We start from the raw sequence: 25,750 nt of genomic DNA, 5'->3' as shown, positions 1-25,750 counted from the left end.
TAGGGTGGGGGGTTGGAGTACGATTGTCCTAGTGGTGGGGGGGGGTCGCATGCTGGAGCCATGTATGCCGTTCCACGCATGCCTTTACCAGGAATGTCTTTACAATGAAAAATCGTTGTTAAGGCATTCTTGGTAAAGGCATTTGTGGTAACAGCACAATCGTTCCTACTGCGTTGTTTACGCATGCGTGGTTCCAGCATTCGTGGTTCTGACTTCTGTTTGGCCTCCAGTATTTGGCTCAGCAACACTGCGGAGTCCTCCTCAATGTTCTGTGGGGGAAGGGGATGCACCAAGCCAGGTCTCCCATCCATATGAGGTGGGGTGCTGTCAGTGTCTGACCTATCGCCAGTCCCAACCTCCTTCGGACCTCTTGTGTGACCCATGGCATTGCAGGGTAAATGTCAGTGGAGACACAGGTAGTGCAAATAGAGGGTTTACCGTTTCTGGGTATGTTTCCTGGGGTTTCTCTGGGGCAGGGAATCACCCATGTCCAACAAAAATCAACTTCAGCCCAGGCTGTCCTCAGGAGTGTACTCCACCAGGGCGATGGTACAATGTCTTACAGCCATGAAGACTGGATTGCATGATTATTTCCCCGCAAGGCACTGTGGGCAGACAAGAATCCAAGACTGCCCCCAAAAACAGAAGAAAGGGCTTTCCAAAGGTCTTTTACTCCCCTTCACAGCCCAGGGTCCCCATATCCCCCTTTGCCCCCCTGCGGTCAGGCTTCACCATCCAGTTCTTAGCCGTAGGGTAAGGTGGAGTCTGTCCAAGTGAATCGCAGCACCCCAGGCCTTTAAAGTCCCTCAAGACTCCTAGCAACCCCAAACCAAGGGTAGAAATCTCTCACCTCAGCAATAGAGTAGTGTGAAATACCATCCAGATCCCCTTCCACTGAGTCTTCTGTCTCTGTCAGTGTAGTTCCCTCCATGCCCTAGGCCCCACTCAGACTGCCCAGGCAGCTCCCATGTAGCACCGCCCCAAAAAAGAGGCCCAGTAGCCCTACGCCTCCCAGATTCTACTGTACTGGTCTCAGGCCAAACAGGATGCTGCTGCTGGTAAGCTCTCCCCTGCTGCAGCAGCATGTGCTGTTACAACGGGCCTCTGTAGCGGGTCGCCATTCTGTGCCTGCGCAGCAGCTCCATATTTTCAGGGTATGATGCGCATCTGCTCCCAAACACTTGGCTATTCGGTGCTCCATGCCCCCAGAGCCTCCAGGGTGCGTGGACAGTGGCTTTAGCTTGCCTCTACTGCGGACAGGGCAGGCTTCTGAGAAGTAGCCAGATGGAGCTTTCTAAAGTACAACCATCTTGTTGTGCGGCTGGCTACACCCCAGTATTAATTTTTGAGGACTTTGTTTCCTTTGCATGTGCAAATTTGTAGACATACCATATTTTAAATGTATGTAAATTGACTTCAGGGCTCTTTCTCAATACCTCAATAGGTTATTTGTGTTTGAAAAGTAAATTCTGTTTGATATTATTTCCATGGCCGCTCCTTTTCTCCATTTACTTCCAAAATTAAAATTTATTTCCATGATCTCCCTTCGTATGACATGATTTGCCATTTTTAAGTCCTATTACAAGCAATGCTGATTGTCTTTAATGGCGAGGTTGCAACAAAGACCCTTCAAATATTGATTAGGCATGACTTGTCTAACTCTTAACCCTGTAGGAGCACATTTCTGTTGACCTTTTCCATGAGAACTGCCATTTTTATACTAAATGAAATAGGCATAGTCATTCTTATAACTACAAATATATCAAAATTAACGTTATTAAAAACATTACCAAAGCCGGAGATTATCAAGCAAAAATAAATAAAAATGTCAGGATGTGCCATGCCAATCTCAAATATTCTTTGGTGCTGTATTCATCTGTCAAATAAAATATTCTTGCTGTGAGTTCAATCGTGACCCTTTGCGAATCAAAACGTGTTAAGAAAGTTTCCAATCCTACACACACTTCTTAAGAAGTGGAGCGGATTTCGAAGTGTTCCTAGAAACATTGGTGGTTTGACTGAGAAGCTTCAGTTGTTCATTTGTAAAATCCACAGATTTAAATAACTTTCGAAAGTTGAGTTACTTGTTGATGAATGTGAGAATCGAAAAAACAGTGTTCTGTATGGATTTCATGTATTTTTCAAGGAGGAATGAATCTATCACATGAGCCAGTGAAACTGGAGCAATGTTTAGAGTGGGAGTACTGCCATTAATGTTACATCACTGTAGTCCTAAGGATTGTGAAAAATCCAAGAGTCACTCACAGAACTGGTTAAGCCGATGGATTCTGGAGGATAGTGGCAAGGGTGCAGTGTATAGTGTATAGATGGTGGTGCATTTTGGAGCACACTGCAGCATGACATGGTACCTCACTGTCATTTACTATAACCACTGGGCCTCCTTGCAATGTGTCTGGTAGCTCATCTGGTATAGACCCACTTAAGTGTCTAGACCAACTTAAGGAGTGAGTAGTCCAACCTTCATCAGCTGTATGTCAGTCACCTGGTGTGTATTCTCAATCCAAGGCCTCGTTGGCAGTTTGAAATTAGTAACTCGGTCATAACTTGGAGTTTAGTCGAGAAAATGAGTGCATACTTGATCCCCATTTGCCGAAGTCTGAGCTTCACACTGTAGTAGAATGCCTTTCTGTTTCTGATCATCCACTTTGTAGTCTGGGAATGTAGTCACTGAACGATTCTCGACTTACCATGATCCTTTCGTGTGAGCAATTTGTAGAATATTATCTCTGTTTCTGTAGTTGAATACATGCACCACCACTGTCCGTGGAGGAGCTCCCGGTGGCGGTGGTCTGGCCGTCATCTGACGACCTTGTTCCACCAAGAAAAAAGTGGCCATCTTTTCCCCAGTACAGTTAGTGCCAGTCACTGCTTCATATATAAATCCATGCTCTGGCCCTTGATTTTCTCAGGCAGTCCCACTACTCCTATATTGTTTTGTCGTGATCTCCCCTCTGCATTGTCAGCTGGTCGTTTCAGTACATCTATTTCCTGCCATAAGTTAGTCAATACTGCCTGCATGTCGGAGACTACTGGTTGTATCTCTTTCATATAGTCTCTTTTATAGTCGCTTCTTGTGTAGACACTCAGGCCTTTAACTTGTGTTCATCACGCATGTGACCCATGTCTCTCATCAAGGTGTCTAACTTCAGCTTCAGCATCGGTTGCAGATCCTGTACGGCCGTGAGAAGTTTGACAAATTTGGCATTAGTATCTTGTGTTACAAAGTCCGACCTGGAAGTCGATCTAATTGCCTGCATCACTCGCTAGGTCTCTTGAGTGCCTCCAGGCTTGGATCCCAGGGGCGCACAGGGATCACAATGGCAGTCAACATACTCAGCACCTCTCTTCTGTTCCCGTAGCAGAGCATTAAATTGTGTCTGTGTCCCCACCGATCCAGACCAACAGCGCACAGACACCCCTTGTATACTCAGCAGTGCAGGAGTGGATAGGGATCTCACATAGTGCTCAGTGAGTGGCTAGTTAGACTCTTCCCCAACCTTGTACGTTGGGGGACCACAGCCCCAGTAGACATTCAAAATAGAAGAGGAAGCGTGGGGCAAGTTTTAACAGGCTGGTGTGACTCACAGTCTCACAATGTGAATTCAGCAAAGTGGGAAGTCACCTTCTTATCTCCTGGAAGGCGTGAAAGAAGCAATGGTAAAGAGAAGGGCATCTGATGGGCAATTAGAAGGGTTCTCAAACAGGAAGTGTATCCCCCAAAGCCTGGGCCAATGCAAAGGCAGTCTAATGTATCAAATTACTTCCAAGTCTTCCAAACGCTCTAGGTAGACAAAGTGAGCCGGTACTGCAGTTCAGGCACACCTCTGGTGTGCAGTGGAGAGATCCAGCCTCTCCCCCATGTTGTAAGCGCTCACTACAATTCGGTTAGGAAGGGCTTCTAATAGCATATATAAGGCCCTGGCATTACACTGTGACTCTTTATTAGGAGGTTCTCCCTCCCATGGCTCAGAGAAATAACAGGGGCCGCACCTCATGCGTCGATGATTGATGGAGGGAGGGGGGCAGCTCAACATCTCAAAGCACAGCCCCCTCCCCAGTTACCAACTCACCATAGCAGAGCTTGTGGGCCAAGTTGCGTCTCTACTAGTGATTTCCCCCCTGCACAACTGCTAGGTGGTAGGTACACAGCCTCAGAGGCACTGTAGCCGTCAGGGCCTGGACAGGCTCGGAGTCCAATCTCCTGGCAGTCACGTGGTGAAGAAGAACCGCTCCCCAGCTCCAGGTACTCCTTGTCGTGAGCAGTCATAGCTAGCCAGTCAAGAAGGGCCTCCAATACTCCACTGAGGGTCCCTCTGATATACAGTGGAACTCCATATAAATCCCTTCCCTCGTGGCCACGGGAGGGGGGTGGAATGCGCTGCCGCACCATTGCGGGTGTGCTAGTAAATGAGAGAAGGGTTGGGCAGCTCAGCGACCCTGAATACAGCACCTTCTCTGGTCTCCAACTCGCTGTGGTGGCGGTATCCTGGTCGTGTCTCTGCTAGAATTCACCCTCCAGCACAGCCGTCAGTTGATGATTGCATAGCTTTTGAGGCACAGCAGCGCTAGAGTCTGGGGTAACCTCGTAGTCAGTCGGCTCCATCTTCCGAAGCAGCAAAGATGGGGTCGGAAACGTTACCCTGTTGCAATCTTCTGTGGCCACTCGATGTATGGGTCACCTCCCAGGGGGTAATGGGACGCAGGACAGTACACAGGGCCAGAAAAATGTTTGGGCATCAGACCGAGCACGCAGTTATGTGTCTGCTTCTGCCGCCATCTTGGTCACCCCCCCTCCTATCCCTCTCTTAATGAGGATAATTATTTAATGGTCTGCTTTAGTATGCCAAGGTATAGTGTGGCACTTGGTTTTCTGGCCCTGTTATGTGTCAGTGTAGTTTTTAGTGTTCCATGTGAGGGTCCCTCAATTTCACTCTCCTTCCATATAGCTTCTATTAGTCTTACATGTGCGTTGTAAGTTATCATTTGACCAAGCAGCCCCTTATTTTTAATATGTTAGCTCTAGTTCAGCTTGCCATGTTGATGACCATCCCCAGTTTACGTAGCTTGGGTGTGCAACCACAGAGAGAGTTTGAAATGTACAGTTTGAGGTGTACACTTCCTGTTTCAGTTGGGTGAAGGCATTTTTCCAACAATATTTGTTTTTCTCTAGTAGTATTCATTGTTGTGTGAGTTTAGTATTTAAATCCAACAAACATGAAATTTCTGCTTCCCCAATCTTACTTCAACTTGCTTACCACTCATCCATACTGCCACTGGCTGGAGCTGTGATGCCAAAAAGTAACTTTCAAAGTCAGGCGATACTATCTCTTTCACTGCTACATAGTATGAGCTAATTTCTTACCCCAACATAGATTTTTAAATGTCTTACTGTGTACTTTTACTTGTATATTCACAAAGAAGTATAAGATGTAATATGAAATAATCATGTTAGAAAAGGACTGTTGTCCCATTAATGATAGAGGCAGCTTATTCCAAAATCAGCGCTGCGTTGCTGTCATTCTACCCAGATTTTCCATGATTGTGTCCTCCTCCTGATCATGATAACATAAAATCCCTAAATATGTCCAAGTGTTCAATTTCACAGTAGCATAGGGAGGCCCAGTGACCTTAGGATTCTAGAGGGAAGGTGAATTATTTTTTTTTATCCAGGGTTTATTCCAAAATGTTCTAGATGATAAAGATATTCTGTTAAATACACACTAGCATTTCTAAGATATTGGAACACGTTGTCAGTATATAATGAAACAATGTGCGTGTGACCATGGATCAACACTTCTCTGGCTGATTATTCCCTAGGTTTTACTGCTGCAGAAGGGTCTGTGTACAGTGATTTTATCCACGCCCTGTATTCATCCTCCAACTCATCATCTTCATCTCTACCTGTAGAACCTTCCAGCGTAAAATATGAGATACCTTTTCCATGTAGGTGGCCATTACTACTGGGTAATGGCTCCCAAACAGGGTATTATTGGCCAAATGATGAAGGCTATGGAGGTTTGATGGTGTATTCCTGCCTGGAACAAATCCAGATTGATCAGGATGAATTCAGTCTGGCAGCATTTTGGGTAATCTTTTTTAAACCATTTTCACTCGGATCTTCTAAGCAGAGTTTAACATACATAATGGGTGATGCAATACGGTCTCTAGAGAGCCCTGTCTGGTTTTATAAGTGTGATTATAATTGCTTCTTTTGTAGTGGATCGAAGTGTGCCGTTATCTTTTGCCGCTTGATGTATTTCTAATAATCGGATTGCTAAAGTACAGCTCAATAGGTGCGATAAAGTTCTTGTAGTAAGTAATCGCTTCCTGGTGTTTTGCCTCTGTCCTGATCTTCTTTGGTGGCACTTACTTCTTCACCAGGGTTAAATCTAATTATAATCTTTGCTATAAGGTTAATTAGTCAAGCCATATAAACATAACCTCTTTGTCCTTCTTTTGTATGTATTCCACTTTTTCTATACAATGTAGTAAGATCATGATACTGGGCCTGATTCTAACTTTGGAGGACGGTGTTAAACCGTCCCAAAAGTGGCGGATATACCACCTACCGTATTACGAGTCCATTATATCCTATGGAACTCGTAATACGGTAGGTGGTATATCCGCCACTTTTGGGACGGTTTAACACCGTCCTCCAAAGTTAGAATCAGGCCCACTGTCTGTTGCTGTATTTGCTGTGGTGTTGTCCGGTCTGCGCATTGCTGTGATTAATGTTTGCCATCTATCAGACCGAACTATCTAAGCCCTCTCTATGATTTTAAGGGTTGCTTTGAAGATCAGAATGTATTTATTTTCAAGTTGCCTGAGCCTTTGCTTCATTGACAGGGCTGATCGTCTTTTACAATAAATAGCTGCCGTTTAGTCAGGAAAGAGAAATATTTTAAGGCTAGTCAGGATTTTTAGACCAACCTTTTTCACCCACTGTAATAGTGTATCTCTGTCCCATAATTAGTCATGCTACTTTAGGCATTGGTGGTGCTGCCGGGTCATGATGGATTAGTTTTACTGTGTGAGCTCCCTTTACTGTGAAATGATATAGCAACCCATCGAGCCCTGCCTTGTCTACTAGCCAGTGCTCAAGGAAAGTTGCTATGTTCTGACCTTTGTTTACTCTGGCATCCTTACAATCCTAAAATAGTTGCGGCGGCGGGGCCTCCCTTCTGCATTTTTAGCTCTGTTTCTCAAAGGTGCGTGCTTTCTTTTTCATTTCCACTATTTGCTTTTTCATCTCTTTTACTGTGGGTTTAAGTTTCCCCCAAGGGTTTTGTCAGTATTTGAGACCCAATCAACCATTTTCTGCAGATCCATTCTCGACAGATTAAAGTCAATGACTATCTGATCAATCCTCTGTTCATGAACGTCTGTGGATTTTTTAACCTTGTTAAAAAAAACTGTTTGTTTAAGCTTTCTGTTTCTTCATTTTATTTTGTTGGCGGGTTCCTGCTTGATTTTGCATACCCATTCTTATGTTTCTGATGTTTACCAGTATGCTGTGTTTGGTTTAGTCCTTATGATTGAAGATTCCCTCCTTTGGGAGAGAGCCCACAGATCTCTGCAAAATAATCAACAATCTTTTCTGAGTTCTTCGATTCTTTCGCACATTTTTGGAACAAGGCCAACAGCACAGTAATCAGCCATCTCCTTGGTTGGCTCTCTATTGTTCCATCCGCATCCACTGTGTTCACCCCAAAGTTACATTTAACTTGTCAATCTTTAAATCCAGAGCCTAGACTCATTCTGTACTTCTACTTCTGGTAGTGTCTCAGATCAACCAATATCAGAACGGCTCTTCACCCATAACCCCTGCTCTCCACCTTAGGAGGCTTCTCAGTTTCAGCCCCTCTGCTGGGCATCAATCTCTCAACTGCAGGGTTTCCTTGATGCATTTTTAGGGTTGAGCCTGCGTTGCATGCGCTCACGCATGCGTTTCGCAGGGAGACTCTTTTGTATTTATAAAAGGGCTCGGAGCCCTGTCAACTTCACATCAGTGTTTTTTATTGGTTGGTGTGCTTCCCTAGTAAAATCTGCTTGCTTTCATTAGTCGAAGGCACGCATATGGCATGCCTTTTCCGGTAGCTGGCCCTCCTCCAGCGCAGCGACCAAGTACAGAAAACATGCGAGGCTCGCTGTTTTCCATCGGGCTCGTGGACTTTTTTTTCTCTAATTTACGAGCCCGATCTCGCTTGGCAGAAGTCGAGCGCTTTACGTACTTGATTTCACTTTTTCGGGTTATGTACATAAATGCACTTTTGCCCGATAGGTGAAAAGTCGGGTTAGGAGTTTACAACGCGATCAGCTCTAACATGAGCAAACGCGAGACCTGATGCATTGTAAATGCTTGTTTAGGGTTGAGCCTGTAAATGCATGTGGTAGCACATGCGTTACGCTTGCAAGACTCTGTTGTGTATAGTAAAGGGCTTGGAGCCCATCTGTCGCTTACCATTTGTTTGCTTGCATGCCACTCTCCTTTACAGCCTCGTAATTCGTCACTGCAGGCCTTGGCATCATTTCCGTTCCTCTGTGTGGCTCAGCGACCAAGCGCTGATTGATTCAACATAATCGGTGCCCGTCCACTGCCCCGACATGATATAGGTAATATTTTGTCCTTTTTAAATTCTAGTGCCTGCAGACAGAAGGCATGTGACTATCAAAAACATGCCCAGCAAGAAAAACAAAATTGCAAAGTTCTCTTTTTTTTTTTATAGCTACCTATCTTTTATTTGGCCACATCGTCTTTCTTCACTTTGCATTCATGTTTTCTTTTTTGTTTGCTCGTGGGTGAGGTTCTCAAAAGATGACGATTATCTTGTTCTAAATATTGCTAAGCCGCATTGTTTCTTTATTATGCATAATTTGTGAAATGATGCTTTAACACATAATCGTTCAGTGCACCCCAGTCCATTCCACCCCACTACAGTCCACCCCAACTCATCCCACACCAATCCATCCAACCCCACCCCAATCCACTCCACTCCAACCCACTCCACTCCTCCCAACTCACCCCATTCTAATCTGCCCCACTCCAGTTTGCCCCACTCCAATTCAAAAAGTCTACACCACTCCAAAACAATCTGCCCCACTCCAATCCAATCCAAAACAATATGCCCCACTCCCATCTACGTCGCTCCAATCTGCCCCACTCTAGTCCCAAACAACGGTCCCCACTCCAGTCCAAAACAATCTGCCCCACTCCAATCTTCCCAATCCAAAGCAGTCTGCCCCACTGCAATCTGCTGCACTCCAATCCAAAACAATAAGCCCCACTCCAATCCAAAACAATATTCTCCACTCCCATCTTTGCCACTCCAGTCTATCCCACTCCAATTGAAAACAGTGGTCCCCACTCCAATCCAAAACAATCTGCCCCACATCAGTCTGCCCAGTTCAAAACAATCTGCCCCTTTCCAAAGCAATCTGCCCTACTGTAATCTGCTGCACTCCAGTCCAAAACAATCTGCTCCACTGCAATCTAAAACAATCTGCCCCACTTGAGTTCAAAACAATCAGTCCCCATGGCATCCGCACCACCCCAATCTGCCCCACTCCATTCCAAAACAATCTGCCCCACTCCAATCTGCCCCACTCCAATCTGCCCCACTCCAATCTGCCCCACTCCAATCTGCCCCACTCCAATCTGCCCCACTCCAATTTTCCCCACTCCAATTTTCCCCACTCCAATCTGCCCCACTCCAATCCGCCCACTCCAGTCTGCCCCACTGCATTGGTGAAACAGTTCTGTTTTTATTTGCAGAGTGTCTGCCAACAGTTGTACTCTTCATTTCAGCGTGCCACGCAGCACTGCTGGGCAGCTGTTAGGAGAAATGGAACAGGATTCTGCAGCCAGTCTGAGAAGGTAGAAGAGAGCAGTCTTAGAACACGCCTAGCTCCATTGGATGCTGGCCATGGCCCCAGATCTGAGATGAGTTGTTTATCATCTTTTACCTTGAATACCCATTTCTCAAATTTTGCAAGATGCCTGTGACACAGAATTAAATAGATGGTTATAGAGCCCAGCATCTAATTTGGTCATATCCATTTGTTTCATTCTCAGGGAGTCATATTCTTTCTTTAGTTCATCAAGTGATCAATTCCCAGGCTTGTCAAAATAGTTCTCCCAATCAAATACACCTGTCTTCCAGTTATTGACTTGTGTGTCAACCAACTCACTGGCAATAGAAATGTGGAACAATCTAGTTTGGTAGAAACTTTGTCCCAAACATCTAGGGATGCATTAGTAATGGTAGAGGAGTGTAGTCCCAACTACTATGTTTGTTTTCTAACTGCAGAATCTTCCCAATGTGCATACAGCCTTTAGCATAATTTAAGAAACAGTAATGTTTTATATTGTGTTCTTCTGTTCCATAGTATATTGTAGTTGGTCTATCTGGTACTACTAAGTGAAACCAGGAAGGCCCCTTCCACTCCTTCTTGGGGGGCATAATTGATCAGCACCTTGGAGTTGTGGACATTTCCATTTAAAGTTGTCACTCACACTTCAGAATTGCTTAAGCAGGGGGATAAGAAACAGAATGAGATCGAGGACAGAATTGATATGGTTACTGCAGAGAATCTCTCAAGCCATGAAAGGCATCCCATATGCCAAGTATCTAAATCCCTTTGTACGTCCTTAACGAGGAAAGGATAATTTGCCTGGACGACCTGTTACATCTTAAGGGTAAAGCGTATTACTAATTATGTAATTGAATCTGTGGCTCACTAGGATTGTCTCAAGATAGATAGATGGTCCTGGAATAATCTTTCAAGTTCATTGATAGCCCACAATAGAAAGTAAGCTCCTCCATCTGAGAAGGAATAGATCGGCTTAGTAATTATGGTGAGATCATCACAAGCATCACTTGTCGTTTAATGAGATATTCCTGCCCTCTGCATCGCTTTCATGTTGTCATTGCTGTGACTGCACTCTGCAGAGGGTTCCTTAGTAATGATGGACAATGGTAAAGAAACACTTGTCCGGTGTTCCTATTTATAGTGAACGGGGAAGAAAGGCCTCCATTGACTCTAACAGAACAGTTACTGTTTTGTGTCCCACTAGGACCCAGTCTAAGTTTAGGCCGTAAGCCAATACTTCAAGTGTTTCACTGAGGAACTGCCATTTGACCCAATCAAACATTGCATCTAATATACACAATAATATCGTTTTGCTTCCTCAAAAATTACTTTGCGAAACCAGGAGATATTTAGGGACACTCTCTCACCTCCCTTTCGCGCTGTCACCATGGTGCCTGCCACTCTGGTGACAGTCCATACACCTGGCTCATATGGTGTGCGGAATTTCCAGCCGGGCTTTCGGTCTTTGATGATTACCTGGTCGCCGATTTGCAAGTACCATTTCCTTGCACCCCTCTTCCTGCACACCCAGCCATTTGGCTCTCATCGTTTTGTTTGGGCCTGCTCAGGATGAAATTGAGGCGGTTGCGATCCGGAATGAGTGGGCACGGTGTCCCTCCTTGCCCCCTTCAGTATAAGGGACCATGATGCTGCGTCATAGTACATTGGGACGTTCCTCTATATTCTCTCAGGAAACAGTGCAGGTTGAGTTTTGGGTCGCTTCCTTCCCACATGGTAATACGGAGGGCCTTGTCGAATGTGTGCATGAAGCAAACGATATCGCCATTCATTTGAGGCCACTGCGGGGTAATTCTCTGGTGTTTTCTCCCCTTGGTCGTTCAGAAATCCCTGGAATTTGGCACTTTTAAATGGGGGCCCATTGTCCGTCTTGATTTCTTCAGGTAGCCCGAACATGGCAAAGTTTTTTTCGAGGACTGGGGCCATGTTACAGAAACCGGTGGAGGTGATGACCTCAACGATGGGGCATTTGGAATAACTGTCTATCAGCACCAGCGTGATCCGTTTATCGGGGAAACTTCCAAAGTCAGGGCTAACTCTGGACCACAGCTTGTTGCACGGCTTCTTGGTTATGATTGGTGCTGGTGTTTCTGGGATGCTGGATAGCTGGTAGGCTGTACATTGCTTCACCAGGTAGTCCACTTCCGCTTCTAGATTTGGGAACCACACCTTCTCCCTCATGCGCTGTCTCATTTTGACGGTTCCTTGGTGTCCTCTGTGTGAGAGTGTGGTGACTCGTTGTTGTAGACTTGCTGGGATGACCAGGCAGTGCCCTTGCAGGATGAGCCCATCTGGGGTCATAGTAAGTTTGTCCCGAACTCCCCACTGTTTTTTGTTAACCTGTCTATTGCTGCTTGCCCATACATGGGTGTCCTTAAGAAAGTCTCTCCATGAGCCTCCATCCAGGGATTGCTTTGCTCTAGCTAAGACCGTGTCCTCTGCGGTGGCAGCACATATTTCTTTTAGGTTGACGTTTTTTGTGCAGCTGGCACTTGCAGGGGCTCGCACATGGGCTTCCGTATCTTCCGTGGGTCCTCCGGCTTGCTCAGACAGGTTTTGAGAGAGGAAATCGACCGGGTTCTTTGCTCCGGGCTGGTACACCACTTCCAAGCCATAGTGTTGAAGCTGGATTGCCATGTCTGTATCCACGGGGACATGGCCTCCTCGGATTTCCTTTGGTTGATCATCCTCAGTGCAGGTGTTCGCATGCTCCCCGAGATGTGCGTAGAATTAGTCGATGGACTCCCCTTTTCTCTGGTGTGCTTGGGGGAGTTTGAAACGTTCACACTCTGGGTTCAGTTGTGGGTCAAAATGCATGTTCAGCGCTCTGACTGCTGCATCGTGGCGTGGCCTGTTGCCTATGTGGAGGTATGCAGCGTCGTGTTGGGTCGCTGCCGGGCCGGTAGTATGGAAATGGGTAAGGGGTACAGTAGCTGGCAGTGACACTACCAGCTGATAGAATTATGAGCTACACGCACCCAGGCTCTTTCAGGGCGGGTGCTGGAAACTACAGTGTAGACCAGAGGTCTCCAAACTTTTTAATGCCGCGCCCCCCCAGTTGAAAAATAAAAATCATTGGGCCCCCCTCATAATTTTTCACAATTATTTTATAAACATGGCAATGTTTAAATATGTCTAAACCTATTTAAACATTGTAGTTAAGTACTGTACCTTTTTAAAACTGAAATAACATGCTTCTGCTTAACAGGCTTTTGTTTTATCTGTATAATATTTATTTTGGCCAGAGTCTGGGGCCCCCCCTGGGATCACTTCAGGCCCCCCTAGGGGGGCCCGCCCCCCAGTTTGAAGACCTCTGGTGTAGACGGTGAAGGAGGTACTCAGTTCTGGGCACACCAGTCTTGCAGTGGAGTATGGATGGTGCCGGTGTCAAGCAGGGATACCGTCTCTGGAGCGTGTTGCTCATTAGGCCGTGGGAGTCCTTTTGGATGTGGCCGATGGGCGGGACTCTCGCACGTGCTGTTACAGGCCTCTGAAGACAAAGGTGGGAGTCGCTGTAGGCAGGGGCTACACACCGCCAGCGTACAAGGGAAGCCTTGTGCCTCTTAGGCTACAGGTGGGTTGGCCCGAGTTGCGTGCAGGTGGCGTTGGCGTGATGCCAGGTGGCAGGCAGCTGGAGTGTGCGACAGGTGCAGCGAGTCAGGCATCTAGGCGTGTCAGAAGCAGTGGGGAAAGAAGGCCCATCCTTGTCACCAGTGTGCTGGTGCGCGCAACATACCACCAGTCCTGCGTGCTGCTAAATAATACGCAGCACACCACTGTATGTTTGGGGGCGGACTGACCTAGAACAACAGTCTCCTCTTTTATTTATAGCCTTCTGACCTCACGGGCAGACAAAGTCCATTCCCGGCATCCATATCATGGTCACGACCCCACACGGGCGTGACACTAGACGGCGGCGTGCCATTACATCATGCTGTGCTGATTCGTAAACCTGAACTAATTCCCTGCAAGTAGGCTGAATCGCCGATCCTGTCCCCTCTGGTAATGTCTTTTATATTATACATTTACAAAGTGTGGCAATGAATTACTGATAATAGCTGGATCGTGTAATTGTCGGTTTCAGATGTCTATTCCAGGTGTTTTCTCTCTGCCTTGTGACTATAAATATAGAGACTGGTAAAGGCTGTAGACCCGGCTCGCTGGAAGATCTTTGCTGAATAAACTTAATAGGAGGGCACCTAACCATAGAAGGCCTAAGCGCTCAGTTGCTAATTAAGATTTTCTCACCCATTTTCTCCACTCTCCCGCCCCACTTAACACTTTAGAGTGTAGAAGGAAGACTGTTCTTGTTAGTTTTCACCTTTCAAATACTTGCACTTGGGACAGGTGGCATCACTAGAGAGGCTTGTTGCTGTTAATTACAAAAGCTAGCATTGAGTGTTCTGTGGCCAACATCACCAGACATTTTCAGGCCTGTCTCTGCTTCTTCCAATGCTACAGCACTGTACATTGCCGGTGAACATGGTAGAAGTTTAGTCTCCAACATTCGTAGAAAACACACATCCTTACGTAGGGACATTTTCCCAGAACATCAGCTGTGTTGTTATAAAAAACACTTCCTTGTCCCTTACACGTTAGAGGGAGATTCCAGCCAGAGAACCACGACTGTATGCTGATTGCTGAATGCTTCGCTACAGATGATAACGCAGACTACAGGCCTCTGGTATGGGGGATGATGTCTTCCCAGGGGAACCTGAAGGGCAGAATAAGAGCTAAACATGCTGTGCTCTATCAGAGCTTAGGTAGGAGATAATCTATTGGCAATAGTGACAATATGATAGCGTTGTTTTTATTCTTCACTCTTCTCATCACAATTTTAATACTGTCATGTTGTGTCGTCCTGGCTATTGCTGCTCACGCTTTGCTATCTACGATGCAGTCGTTTTATTAAATTCATTACTAAAATATATACTGCCTCTGTTTGTCATTTATATATGAGACTAAATGTAAGTGAGAGAAACGGATGAGACCTGAGTAACCACAGCTTCCCTGAGAGTCCGATTATGTAATGCGCTCGGCTGCCCAATCATCTCTAACGTTGGGTAGAGATGAGGCACTTCTAGTTAGCCGGAGCAAAACCCGGATTGGAGCGACAGGCGTCACCCGCAGTGGATTCGACTTAGTTTCCCACACCGCAGGTGATTCTGCCTTTCCTCATCCAGAGGATCCCAGTGTTCTGTATCTCTCCTGGCATCGATATCAGCATAGACAAAGCTGGCCAAATATCATGGAGTTGGATTATGATGCCATTGGTAAAGGAAAAGAAACTGGGTTCAACATAAATGTCCCGTGAAACAGTGTAAAATGCCAGCTCCACGATATTGCAGTTTGAATGTCATGTGTTTATCGTCGTGACAGTGAAATATTCAACAAACATAAAGTCTGTGCCCCTGAAAACCTCAGTGGTCATTTGGCATAGATTCTCTAGTCTTGGTTTGAAACATGAAGTGACACCTTCTGAGGGGATTTAAAATCAATCAATCAATCAATCAAGGAATCAAGGATTTATAGAGCGCACTAATCACCCGTTAGGATCTCAAGGCGCTGGGGGGGAGCTACTGGTCGTAGAGCCATGTCTTGAGGTGTTTCCTGAATGTCAAGAGGTCTTGGGTCTGGCGAAGGTGGAGGGGTAGGGAGTTCCAGGTCTTGGCGGCTAGGTGAGAGAAGGATCTTCCTCCGGCGGTGGTGCGGCGGATGCGGGGAGTGGAGGCGAGGGCGTGGCTGGCAGAGCGAAGATTGCGGGTGGGGGTGTGGAAGGTGAGACTGTTGTTGAGGTACGCTGGGCCTGTGTTGTGGAGGGCCTTGTGTGCGTGGATGAGGAGTTTGAAGGTGATCCTCTTTGATACTGGTAGCCAGTGAAGGTCTCTGAGGTGGGGGGAAATGTGGTCCCGGCGTGGGATGTCCAGAATGATCTTTTAAAGGATTTGTGGTAATTTTTACATCTGACTTTTGATGATATTTGTTATTTAACTAGTGCACAATTGGAAATATTTTCTTTGATATTTAAGACTTTTAAGTAGGGCATTTTAATTCTACTCTTGCAGCCGGAGCCTTTCCTATGCTCTTCATGTCACCCTGCAGCATACTGGAAGGACCAGAACCGCTTCTGTACCCGTTAGTTAATTGCTTTTGCACAATGGCACCAACATGCATGCATTATATGCAGCACCCACACATTTTCTGTGTTTGGGTTGTAATAGCCAGGTCCCTTCTTTACACAAAAAGTGTTTACCAGAGCCTGCTGATCTCTCGCTCAGCAAATTTCCAATGTTGGACCTTAGCCGATACTTACTGGATCTCTTGATCTATTGTGTACATTTTCTCTCCGCCACCCTCTCTGGCTTACTAGATCTAGGAGGAACTAGAGGTAACATCAGTACATCTGGTGCAGCTGTAGAACATTCTAGAGTTTCTTCTGGTTCTGGTATTACATCTCAGCATTCTGTTTCCTTTGCACTCCTCACAAGCCTGTCCTTCCATCCTCAGTAGAAGGCTTTATGTGGACAGGACTCCATTGTGACCAGACCCAGCTCTCCTTCTCCACCAGTTGTGAAACTCCTCCCAGCTTCCTTTGAACCCGAGCCTAAGCTCTGTCTCATTGCTGTTGTCAATCTACTGCACAGCTTGCGTTCCTTCTTGGGTGCTGTGAGTGGACAGCTTAAAGCTAGGATCGGGAGTCTTCACTGATCCTTCAGCCTCCAGTGCTAGTACAGCTTTTTCCCTGTCTGCAGAAAGTCCTGCTGTCCCTGGTTCAACTCCTGCCATCCCTGACACAGCTTTTGCTGACCTTGGTACACCTCCTGAGTACTAGTTTAGTTTGTCTTTGTTTTCCCTAGTTAATGAAAACCTTTGCAAATTTCATCAGCAATGAAAAATAAGAACACTGAAATAAAAGTGTATTTAATGAGTCAGATATTAAAATGAATATGAAATGTGTAAGCAGACCTCCTATTCTTGATATTCCTTCAGGGGTGTGTCTTACAGGATGAAACATAATCCCTATATGTGACAAATGTACAAGCCAGTTGAGAATGTCGGCTGCTTAACCACTGAAGCAGGGCCAGCCTGCAAGTTCTTATTTGCAAGGTATTAACATTTTTTTGCAAAAAAAGTATCTTCCTGCAACATGGGACAGATACAAAGGATGTGTAATATTGTAGTGTCGTCCTCCAGAGAACTAGCCCCAAGCACCAGCAGTCTTGACTGAACTTCCTCAGCCAGTCAGGGGATATGAAGCAACCCCTTTCCGGGGCATGTTCTAAAGTCAGTGGACAACCAGAATCAGGTTTACAGGCTAGTCTTTGGCTTTAAGAACACCCAAAGTCTGTTATTTTGATGGCTACTTTCCTGAAGGATAACATATTTTCGTTCCATGTGGACAATAATGCCAAGTGTCTTTAGATACACTGTGAAAATATCTAGCAGTCCATTAGTCTCTCAGTGAAATGGGACTGCACCATCATAGGCAGGTATGTAGCAGCAGTCAACAAGTAGATCTCCTTGATGTCAGCCTGTTAGGAAGAGGTCAACCTGGCAAATAAAGTTGTGTAAAAACAACTTATAATTTATAAGAATCTTATTCATAGCCCTGACAAGGCTCTTGAATTCCAGAGTATTCAGGTGCTGGCAGTCACTTTCACACACATTTGTTTTAATGTACTGCTCTAAAACTGGCACCACCATCTTGGAATGTTAAAGTAAGCATTTAAAAAAGGAGGAAAATGGAAGTTGCATCGTGACACATACATGTGGTTGGGTGGTGATACAGGCACATATACATATGGAGCAGCACAACCAGCATAATTCTGTCTACATCAAGGTTAGATATGAAAGGCAGATCTACACCTGGCCTGGGTAGTAAGGTCAATTCATATATAACTCTTATGGCCTGCAATAAGAATAATACCTTAACTGTCAGTGGTTGGCAGCCATTTGTAGTTCATGCAGGCTGCATAATAGCACATACCTCCTAATCCTCTTACACTCACATGAGACATATCTGGTATTGACGTTACTGCTGGTATTCACATTACTGCTGTGGCTTTTGTCCATCACCAAGTACTACACTAGCCCATGAATCAGGCGTCTCCAACTGAACAAGCATGGAATAAGGGAAGACAGCTGTCTCATACTGTTGGCCAGTTGGAGGACTCTTATCTAGTCCTCCATTGACAGTCCCAACTTGCTGCATAGTATAACTGTTTCTTTACATCTCACAATGACAATCGGATATGGGATAATAGTGACAAAGCCCATCTCAGCAGATCTCTCCACCATTTCCTTCTCTAACCAGTGCCTACACAAAAATACCTCTGATTGGACAGCCCAGTACAGTAGCTAGCTAAGTGGACTATGATCATGAAAAATACCTCAAAGAGCAGAGCTGCTCAAATCTGCCAGCTTATTAAAAACCATGAGCTTTCTGCCTGTCGCTCACACCTCTTCATCCACCACACTACTATGCGCAGCGTCCCATAACACAATACCTACACCTCAGTTGCCATCGCACACTACATGGAAAAACTTCTTACATAGTGTCAAAAACTAAAACAACACCTTTCCAACCACACGGTGCAACATGGGGGTACTAAGCAGTATATAAATGTTGCAGTGCAATTCAGTACAATACAATACAGAATAATGTGTGATATTATATAGACATCTCCATTGCTAGCACTGTTGTGTTATGGAGAAGCCAGTATCAAGCAGAAAATAAACAGCTTTGGCACTGTTGTTAGCTCACCGTCGTATTGTGATGAAATGAAATGAAGAATCTATGAATGGATCTTACACCTAATATAGTGTGATAAGTACCTAGTACATTGCAGTTAACTACATCTAGCCTAAACATTCTTGGTTATCCCTCCAGCAATGTAGTCAGATGAAGATGATGTTGGTGCTGCGAGTGCTAATGAGTGCTAATGATAGCATGTTACTAAGTACCCAACTGATAGCATGCTTTTCAGTATATATGGCGCTTTGTAGTTGTTCTGTGTATCCTATGCTGCCTTGACAGGATGAAAGTGCAGGATATATATTTATATATACATATATATATTAGCTACTGGAGGTCGCCAATAGGTAGTTATAGTTAGAACCAAGTGTCCATTAAAAAAGCGTTTTTTGACTTGCCCATATCTTTGGTGCCGTTTGATGAATCTTCACTAAATGTTCCCAAGAAAATGTTCCTGATAATCTTGTTGTACAAGGGGAGTTTTGGGTTCATCCATCAAGCGGGGGCAGAGAAAAAGGTGGGAGGGTTCAAAAAAGTGTATTTCCCAATATAATTCCCATAGGGATTTTAGATACGACTACAGCCCGAACCACTGGACGGAGTTACACCAAATTTGGCAGAAGGGTAGCTCATGGCCCAGAAAGGGTGCTTTTTGTTCTTTGGTGTAAATCCATTCAGTAGTTTTTGAGATATTAAACAAAAAAGAAATATGGATATCAAAAGGCGCAAAGGTTTTGTGAATAATAACAAGCTCGTGCAGGGTAGTGCAGAGTTCTGATTGGCTGCCAATACTTCAACCAGGAATTGTGGGTAGACATCTTGGGACTCTGCTTAAGAGCCTCCTCCCCACTACAGCCCCAGCGAACACCACCTCCCGGGGTCTGAAACCAAATAGAGTGTGGGCGCGTGGCAGCCCTGAGGACCGCCACCTCCCTCGGGCCACAATAAAAGAATGAAGGGGGTCCGTAATGGACCCCCGCAGCGCTTGGGATCACCACCTCCCCGGGGCTACTTCATGAGGAGCCAATGATGGTCCTGAGGACTGCAACCCCCCAGGGCTGTCTCATGCTATGTCCCGAGTTGCCCACCCCCGGCACCTATCTGTTTGCTCTCACTTAGTAGGAGCATGGACAGCTCCTGCCAAGTCCGAGCAAATACCCTGCTTTCTGCAAGCAGGATATGCTAAACAGCTTCTGCTTGCAGAAAGCAGAGTTTTCATCTGTTTCCCTGCAGGCAAATATGCGTGCAGTGAAACAGGTGAAAACATTGCTCCCGCAAGCAGGGAGCTGCTTTTTTAAGCAACTCCTAGTATCATGTGACAGTGTGCCTGTTTATTTTCTAGAGTTTAAACGTTCCTAATGATGGAACAGTGAAGTCTTTTTCCCCTCAAAATCGGTGGGTTGAATGGCATAACTAAGTCTGGACACTGCACAGTACCAGGTGTGTGAAAACTAATAAAATATCTACTTGTCCATGGAACAGGTTGCTTCATAAATCTTCTTGTCATGTAAAATAATCTACTTGTCCTTTTGGTGCCATGTAGCATGGCAAAAAATGAAGCAACTATCTCATTAATAATAGCTCTGACAATAGCATCTCAGATTATGCCAGGGCTAATACTAAGTAGGGCTTTAATACTAGCAATTTTACTTATTTCCCATTTTCCGCAGATCTACATACTGGGGCTGGAGGTTGCAGTAAGCAGTAGTTCAAAGGTTGAAATCAACTTTTAAGTCTGTGGAACCCTACTAGTTTGTATGTTTGGAAATTTACTTCTGATAAGGGCAGAAGTAAAGCTTCTTCCATGGTTGGGAAAAAAGTGGTTGGAGGGAAAGTGAACCTGTATACGCTCAATAGATTTTCACATGAGTAAACCTACACATGCATATTTTCTTGTGCTAAAATACAGCCCACAAATACTTTCTAGTAGTACAATTTTCTGGTCTACTTCTTTAAATATGTGTGAGTTCATGGAATACATTAATCTGCACTAATGCAAAGACATATACCAGGAGTAAATGTTTGTGACTTTCTTTAAGAACTGGGCCACTAATTAGGTCTGGCATTAACCAAGACCTTTTGTTTTTATTAAACTTCTATCTCTCTCTCTCTGTCCATCTATCGACAGGTTTCACTGTGAGTGATAGCAATCAGCTCATTCACAAGGAGCACATCGGAATACAAAGTAATTTTGTTCAATGCCAGGAACTACTGTGTTAATGTGCGCTTTTTTAGACAAAAAAATATTTTAGCTTTTTTGCCAATGCCTGTTACAGTGGTTACAAAAGCCATATAAAAACAAGACACAAATTGACAAAACCAGTTACTGACCAATAATGTCAGAGATGGCTTTGACAGTGCTTATTTATTTTCATGTTTCCCATAGTCTTGTTGAAACGGGTAGACTGAATTTCCTTTGTGAATATTTTTGGGAAATACTGGCATGCATCAATACATTTTACTAAATGATCCTTCAAAGAAATGGTACTTAAAATTTAACAGTAGCTCAGCAAAACATTTTTTCTTAGTATTTTTGTGAACAGTCTATTTTGAAAGCAAAGAATCATCAATCTTGCTTTCAAGCTTCTGCAAATATTTGCATTTCATCAGAGAGCATTCTGGGCGTTTTAAATGTAGCCCCTTATTGTTACACTGTGCAAACATGTGTTCACTTTTTTGTTTTTACTGGTACCACAGTCAATAGTGCAGTTCGAGCTTACAACATTTATTCACAGCACTCATCCTTATAATAAGGACTTTGCATTCATGAACCATAAATACAGGTTTGAACAGCTTAAACATATGGACACAAATATTACCTCAAGTACAGACCCTTCTGTTAACGTGGTACTGTAAACTGGCAGCTAAAGGGTTTGTGCTGCAGGGTTTTGGGCCTACTTGTCCCAAGGACAACGTAAACATGAAATATTAATGTCTTTGCCCTCAAACAGTATATCCTGGGCATCGTGCTATAGGAATTCCACACCTCTGCCTGAGTAAGGTGCCCCTCAGGCCTAGTTGTTAAGGTCTCAGACATGCACACTGAAGGTTAAGGATTCCAGTCTTGGTAAATCTGTGGTCATTTCCTCCTTTAGTTTCTTTTCAACTATAAATATTTTAGCTACATACTGAAAGGTTATCTCACTCTTTTTAATTGACAAAACATTTATCTTTTCAATTTGTCCAGAAATATCTAATTCTAAGTATAACATTCATCAAAGCCTAAAGAAACTCTATCTCTCAATCTCTCTCTCAATTTCTCTCTGTCAGATCTCTCTCTAAATCTCTCACTCTCTCTTAATCTCTCACTTTGTCTCTCCCTCAGGGTTGGGTGGTTTTAAGGCCCTGCTGCAAATCCCCACAGAACACGGCTAAAGACCGTTTGTGCAGCAAGGTTGGGTGGTTATAGGGGTTGGGAGCCAGGCCCTGCAGTCACCCACCACTGCACACGGCTAAATGCCTTGGGTGGCAGTGGTTGGATTAACGTATAGCAATGAAAATTACTTTGTTAAAAAAATATATATATATGGAAATTCACTGAACAAAACAAAGGTTACAGGGATGTTATAGTTAGGTTCTGAATTTACTCATACAAAACCATAGAAATTCACCAGTTACAGTTATTTCAAGTAACTATAACTCATGTTTTATGGTAACTATAACTTTCACCCATGCCATAAACTGCTAATTACCCCGAGATTACAGCAATCACAACATCTTTTATAACATAATTGATAATATCACTGTAACATTTATTGTAAAATTATTCATAAAAAATCTGTGAATGCTGAGGTCGCGGGTTACCTTAGGGCACGAGTTATAGTTATTTGAAATAACTATAAATATAAATATAACTGGTGAATTTGTAAAGTTTTGTACAAGTACAATTTGAACCTAACAATAACCTCCCTGTAACCTTTGTTTTTTTAAGTGAATTTCTATGCGTTTTTTAAAATTCCGTCTCTCTATTTCCTAACTATAACGTCCCTGTAACCTTTGTTTTTTTCCAGTGAATATACATATATATATATATATATATATATGTGTACAGTTTGTATTTATCTGTCAGTATTCTGTGATTGTCCTCTATCAAACTGATTATTCAGATTTATATATTTTTTTCTTGTTAATTTGCGAAATAGATAAAAACAAAAAAGAATATTGGCTGTAAAACTGCCTAAAGAAAGCATTTATACTTTTAATGTAAAGATCAGTGTTACGAAGAAAAACAGAAACTGTATGGAGACAACCATCCTTTTCATAAAAATGTTTATTACAAATTTGCTATTCCTTAAAACATCAAATGTAGGAGCAGAATTGGCTCGTTCTTCTGTAGATTCACTGCAGCTCACCAAGAAAAGAAAAAAGGCCCCTTTATACCCAGGTTAACAATAAATGATAGCAGCGTAGTAATGAGAGCTGTGAATGAGAACTTTATGGCCCGCTGCTATCTTAGGTAAGGGGGCCTCAGCTGGCTCCATTCATTGTTTTGTAGGTGACTCCTACATTTATTTGGTGCTAAAGACAGGAACTTCTCGAGCAAGTAGAAACACACATTCCATGGAAGCTCCCAGTTCTCTCTCTCTCTCTCTCTGTCTCTCTCTCTCTCTCTCTCTCTCTCTCTCTCTCTCACAATCACACACACACTCTCTCTCTCTCTCTCTCTTACCCCTGCCCCCACCTTCCAAAGAAAAGCACTTCTGGGGGTGGCTTTATCTTGGTCTGCTTGCTATGGTTCACTTCTGGTCTCTTGAAGTGTTCTGGAGGCGTTACCTTGAGGGATCTTCAGGTGGAACTCATACCAGCATGGATTAAGAAAATCTTTATGGTACTGAGCTGTTAGTTTTGTGTGGTGAACTCCCGGGATGTGGACGGGGATCAAAATCACGCTATGGGCAGTGAAGCAATGAAAGGTACTACACAAGGTGGAAGCATTGCTATGTTTCCGAAGCACAATTTCTAAGTAGAAGAAACTCTGACTTTCAGTAAGACCTCATAACTTTGCTGGCTCAAGCATCTCTACTTTATCCAGCTCATTTAAGGGTGTTTTTTTATGGAGAAGACCTTCATGTGTAGCAGGCAGAGTTGACAATGATTATTTTTTAGTCTTCCAGGGCAAAGAAACAAAATCTACTATTACTGGACTGCTACAAGATATATGTTGTGTCGCCTGTTTATAATGTTGGTTTTGTTCTTTTGCAGTAACCTTCTTGTGTGCTCCAGGTATCAAATAAATTTGCTTTGCACAGACTATGAACCAAACACTCTGACACTTTTCTGATCCGTTCCCTTTTCTGACAAGGTCTAGGAACTGTAACCCTGTTTTAACCTGACATCTAATGAGTTAGTCGTGACTGTAGTGCACGTAAGGGGACTTAAGCCCATTTAGCCAATGAAAATTGTTGTTTTACATTGCGCACTCACTTATGCTGAATACAAGGAACTATTGCACCATAAAATGCTGAACGCTGCTTTTTTATTTATATTTTCTGTAGCGAGACCCAGATTACTTGAAGCTGTGGTTGGACAGCTTTGTGTGCAGCTATGAGCAATTCCTGGATGTGGACTTTGAAACAATGCCTACTAGGTAAGAGAAATAATGCATTCATAATTTTGTTTTGATAATGGTATCGGGAGAATAATGTGTAGGAAAAAAAGAAGCATGCGGTTGGTTTTTAAGAGTGACGCCATTTACGACTGCAGTAGATTTCTTAGACTTTCATTTTTGGATAAAATTCCCCGACATAATTGTAAACTTTCAAAACAAACATTAGGAAATAGGGTAAAACGTACAGGGCTGAAGTCAAATGGGCTCTCGTTCCACTGTACTTTTAGAGGAACAAAATGCCTTAAATGATAGGTCTAATATATTAAAGGGCATGCTTCAATATTTTTTTATTTTATTTTCTGCCAGTTACCTTAATGCTCACAGCAATTCCTACTTTATTTACCATGCAATGTTACATTATCTGATATTGATTTCTTATTAGTTTTCTTTTAATGATTTTTAATCATTTCACCTGCCTTTCAAGGAGCAAAAACTGAAAAAGGTGTTTAAAAAACAGGTAGATTTAGAAATGAAGTATGTTAATTAAAATGTTTACCTGTTTGTTCAGAAATCAGCCCTGGGCCTTCATTAAAAGTTTTCCAAAATTTGATGCAGTATTACTGGACGACCAGAATCCCCTAAACTGGATGCTTTCTTTTTTTTTTTTTTTTTTGTCCTCATTCAACCCCGCTTACGGAGCCACCTCTTAGTTCCTGTAACCTTCTCACCCTCTGACTAAGAAGAGAGACTCAAGTCAAGGGATGCACCTTTGTATCTCCCGGTCTGCCTAGGCAAACCTGCAGGAGCATCAAACGGTGGCTAATCATTGGACTAAAGAGAGAAAATAACCAACCCAATATCACATAGTCACAAAGTAGCAGATATTAACAGGAAAACAGATTCAAACTACTCCCTCCCATTTTAATAATGATGACCACAGTTCTACGTTTCTCTTAGAGCCCTGCACATTTAGATCCATATTCGCCGCACGAAGAGCTGCATTAAGCCAATCTGTATAGCTCGGAGGGTGCTCCTTCATCCAATTTTTGCAGATTTCGTTCCGGCCCAGCACAATTACATAAAACAAAAATGTGCGATTAGCTTTATTCACCCTGCTCCATATACCCTCATCCTGAAGCTGCCCAAATATAATCAGTGGGAGTGATACATTAATTTTCCAGCCTAGCATAGATGATATTGCCCTGAAAACCTCCTCCCAAAACAACCGAATAGCGGGGCAATCCCAGAACATATGTATATCCGTTGCTCCTGGCCCGCCACATTTCGGACATTTAATCACCTCCCCCTTCTTAAACTTGGCAAGTTTTGCCGGAGATATATACGCTCTGTGTAGAGTATAAAGATGGTTTTTCCTTAATGGGGCAGGCTTCACTACTTCATACAGAGTCACAAACAACTTCTTCCACCATGACCCAATCTTGTCGCCTGTCATCGCCTTGCCCCATAACTTGTTTGGTAGGACAAAACTCTCATCAAGAGTTTCTAATATTTCCCAATACCAAACCGCCAACCTCTTC

The 25,750-nt window shown here is 43.9% G+C and overlaps 1 protein-coding gene across 4 annotated transcripts in view; it reads left to right on the top strand.

Moving 5' to 3' along the window:
* NBEAL1 (neurobeachin like 1) overlaps nucleotides 1–25,750 on the top strand; it is a 672,403-nt gene that overhangs the window by 118,169 nt on the left and 528,484 nt on the right. For all 4 annotated transcript variants that reach the window (XM_069226032.1, XM_069226034.1, XM_069226033.1 and 1 more), the window contains one exon: nucleotides 24,160–24,251. In XM_069226032.1, coding sequence (XP_069082133.1) covers nucleotides 24,160–24,251 — 92 coding nt within the window. The remainder of the gene's footprint in view (nucleotides 1–24,159; nucleotides 24,252–25,750) is intronic.

Source organism: Pleurodeles waltl, chromosome 3_1, assembly GCF_031143425.1.
Source record: "Pleurodeles waltl isolate 20211129_DDA chromosome 3_1, aPleWal1.hap1.20221129, whole genome shotgun sequence".
Lineage (NCBI taxonomy): Eukaryota > Metazoa > Chordata > Amphibia > Caudata > Salamandridae > Pleurodeles > Pleurodeles waltl.
Note: the sequence above shows the minus strand (reverse complement) of the source record. Positions and strands in the feature narration are given on the sequence as shown.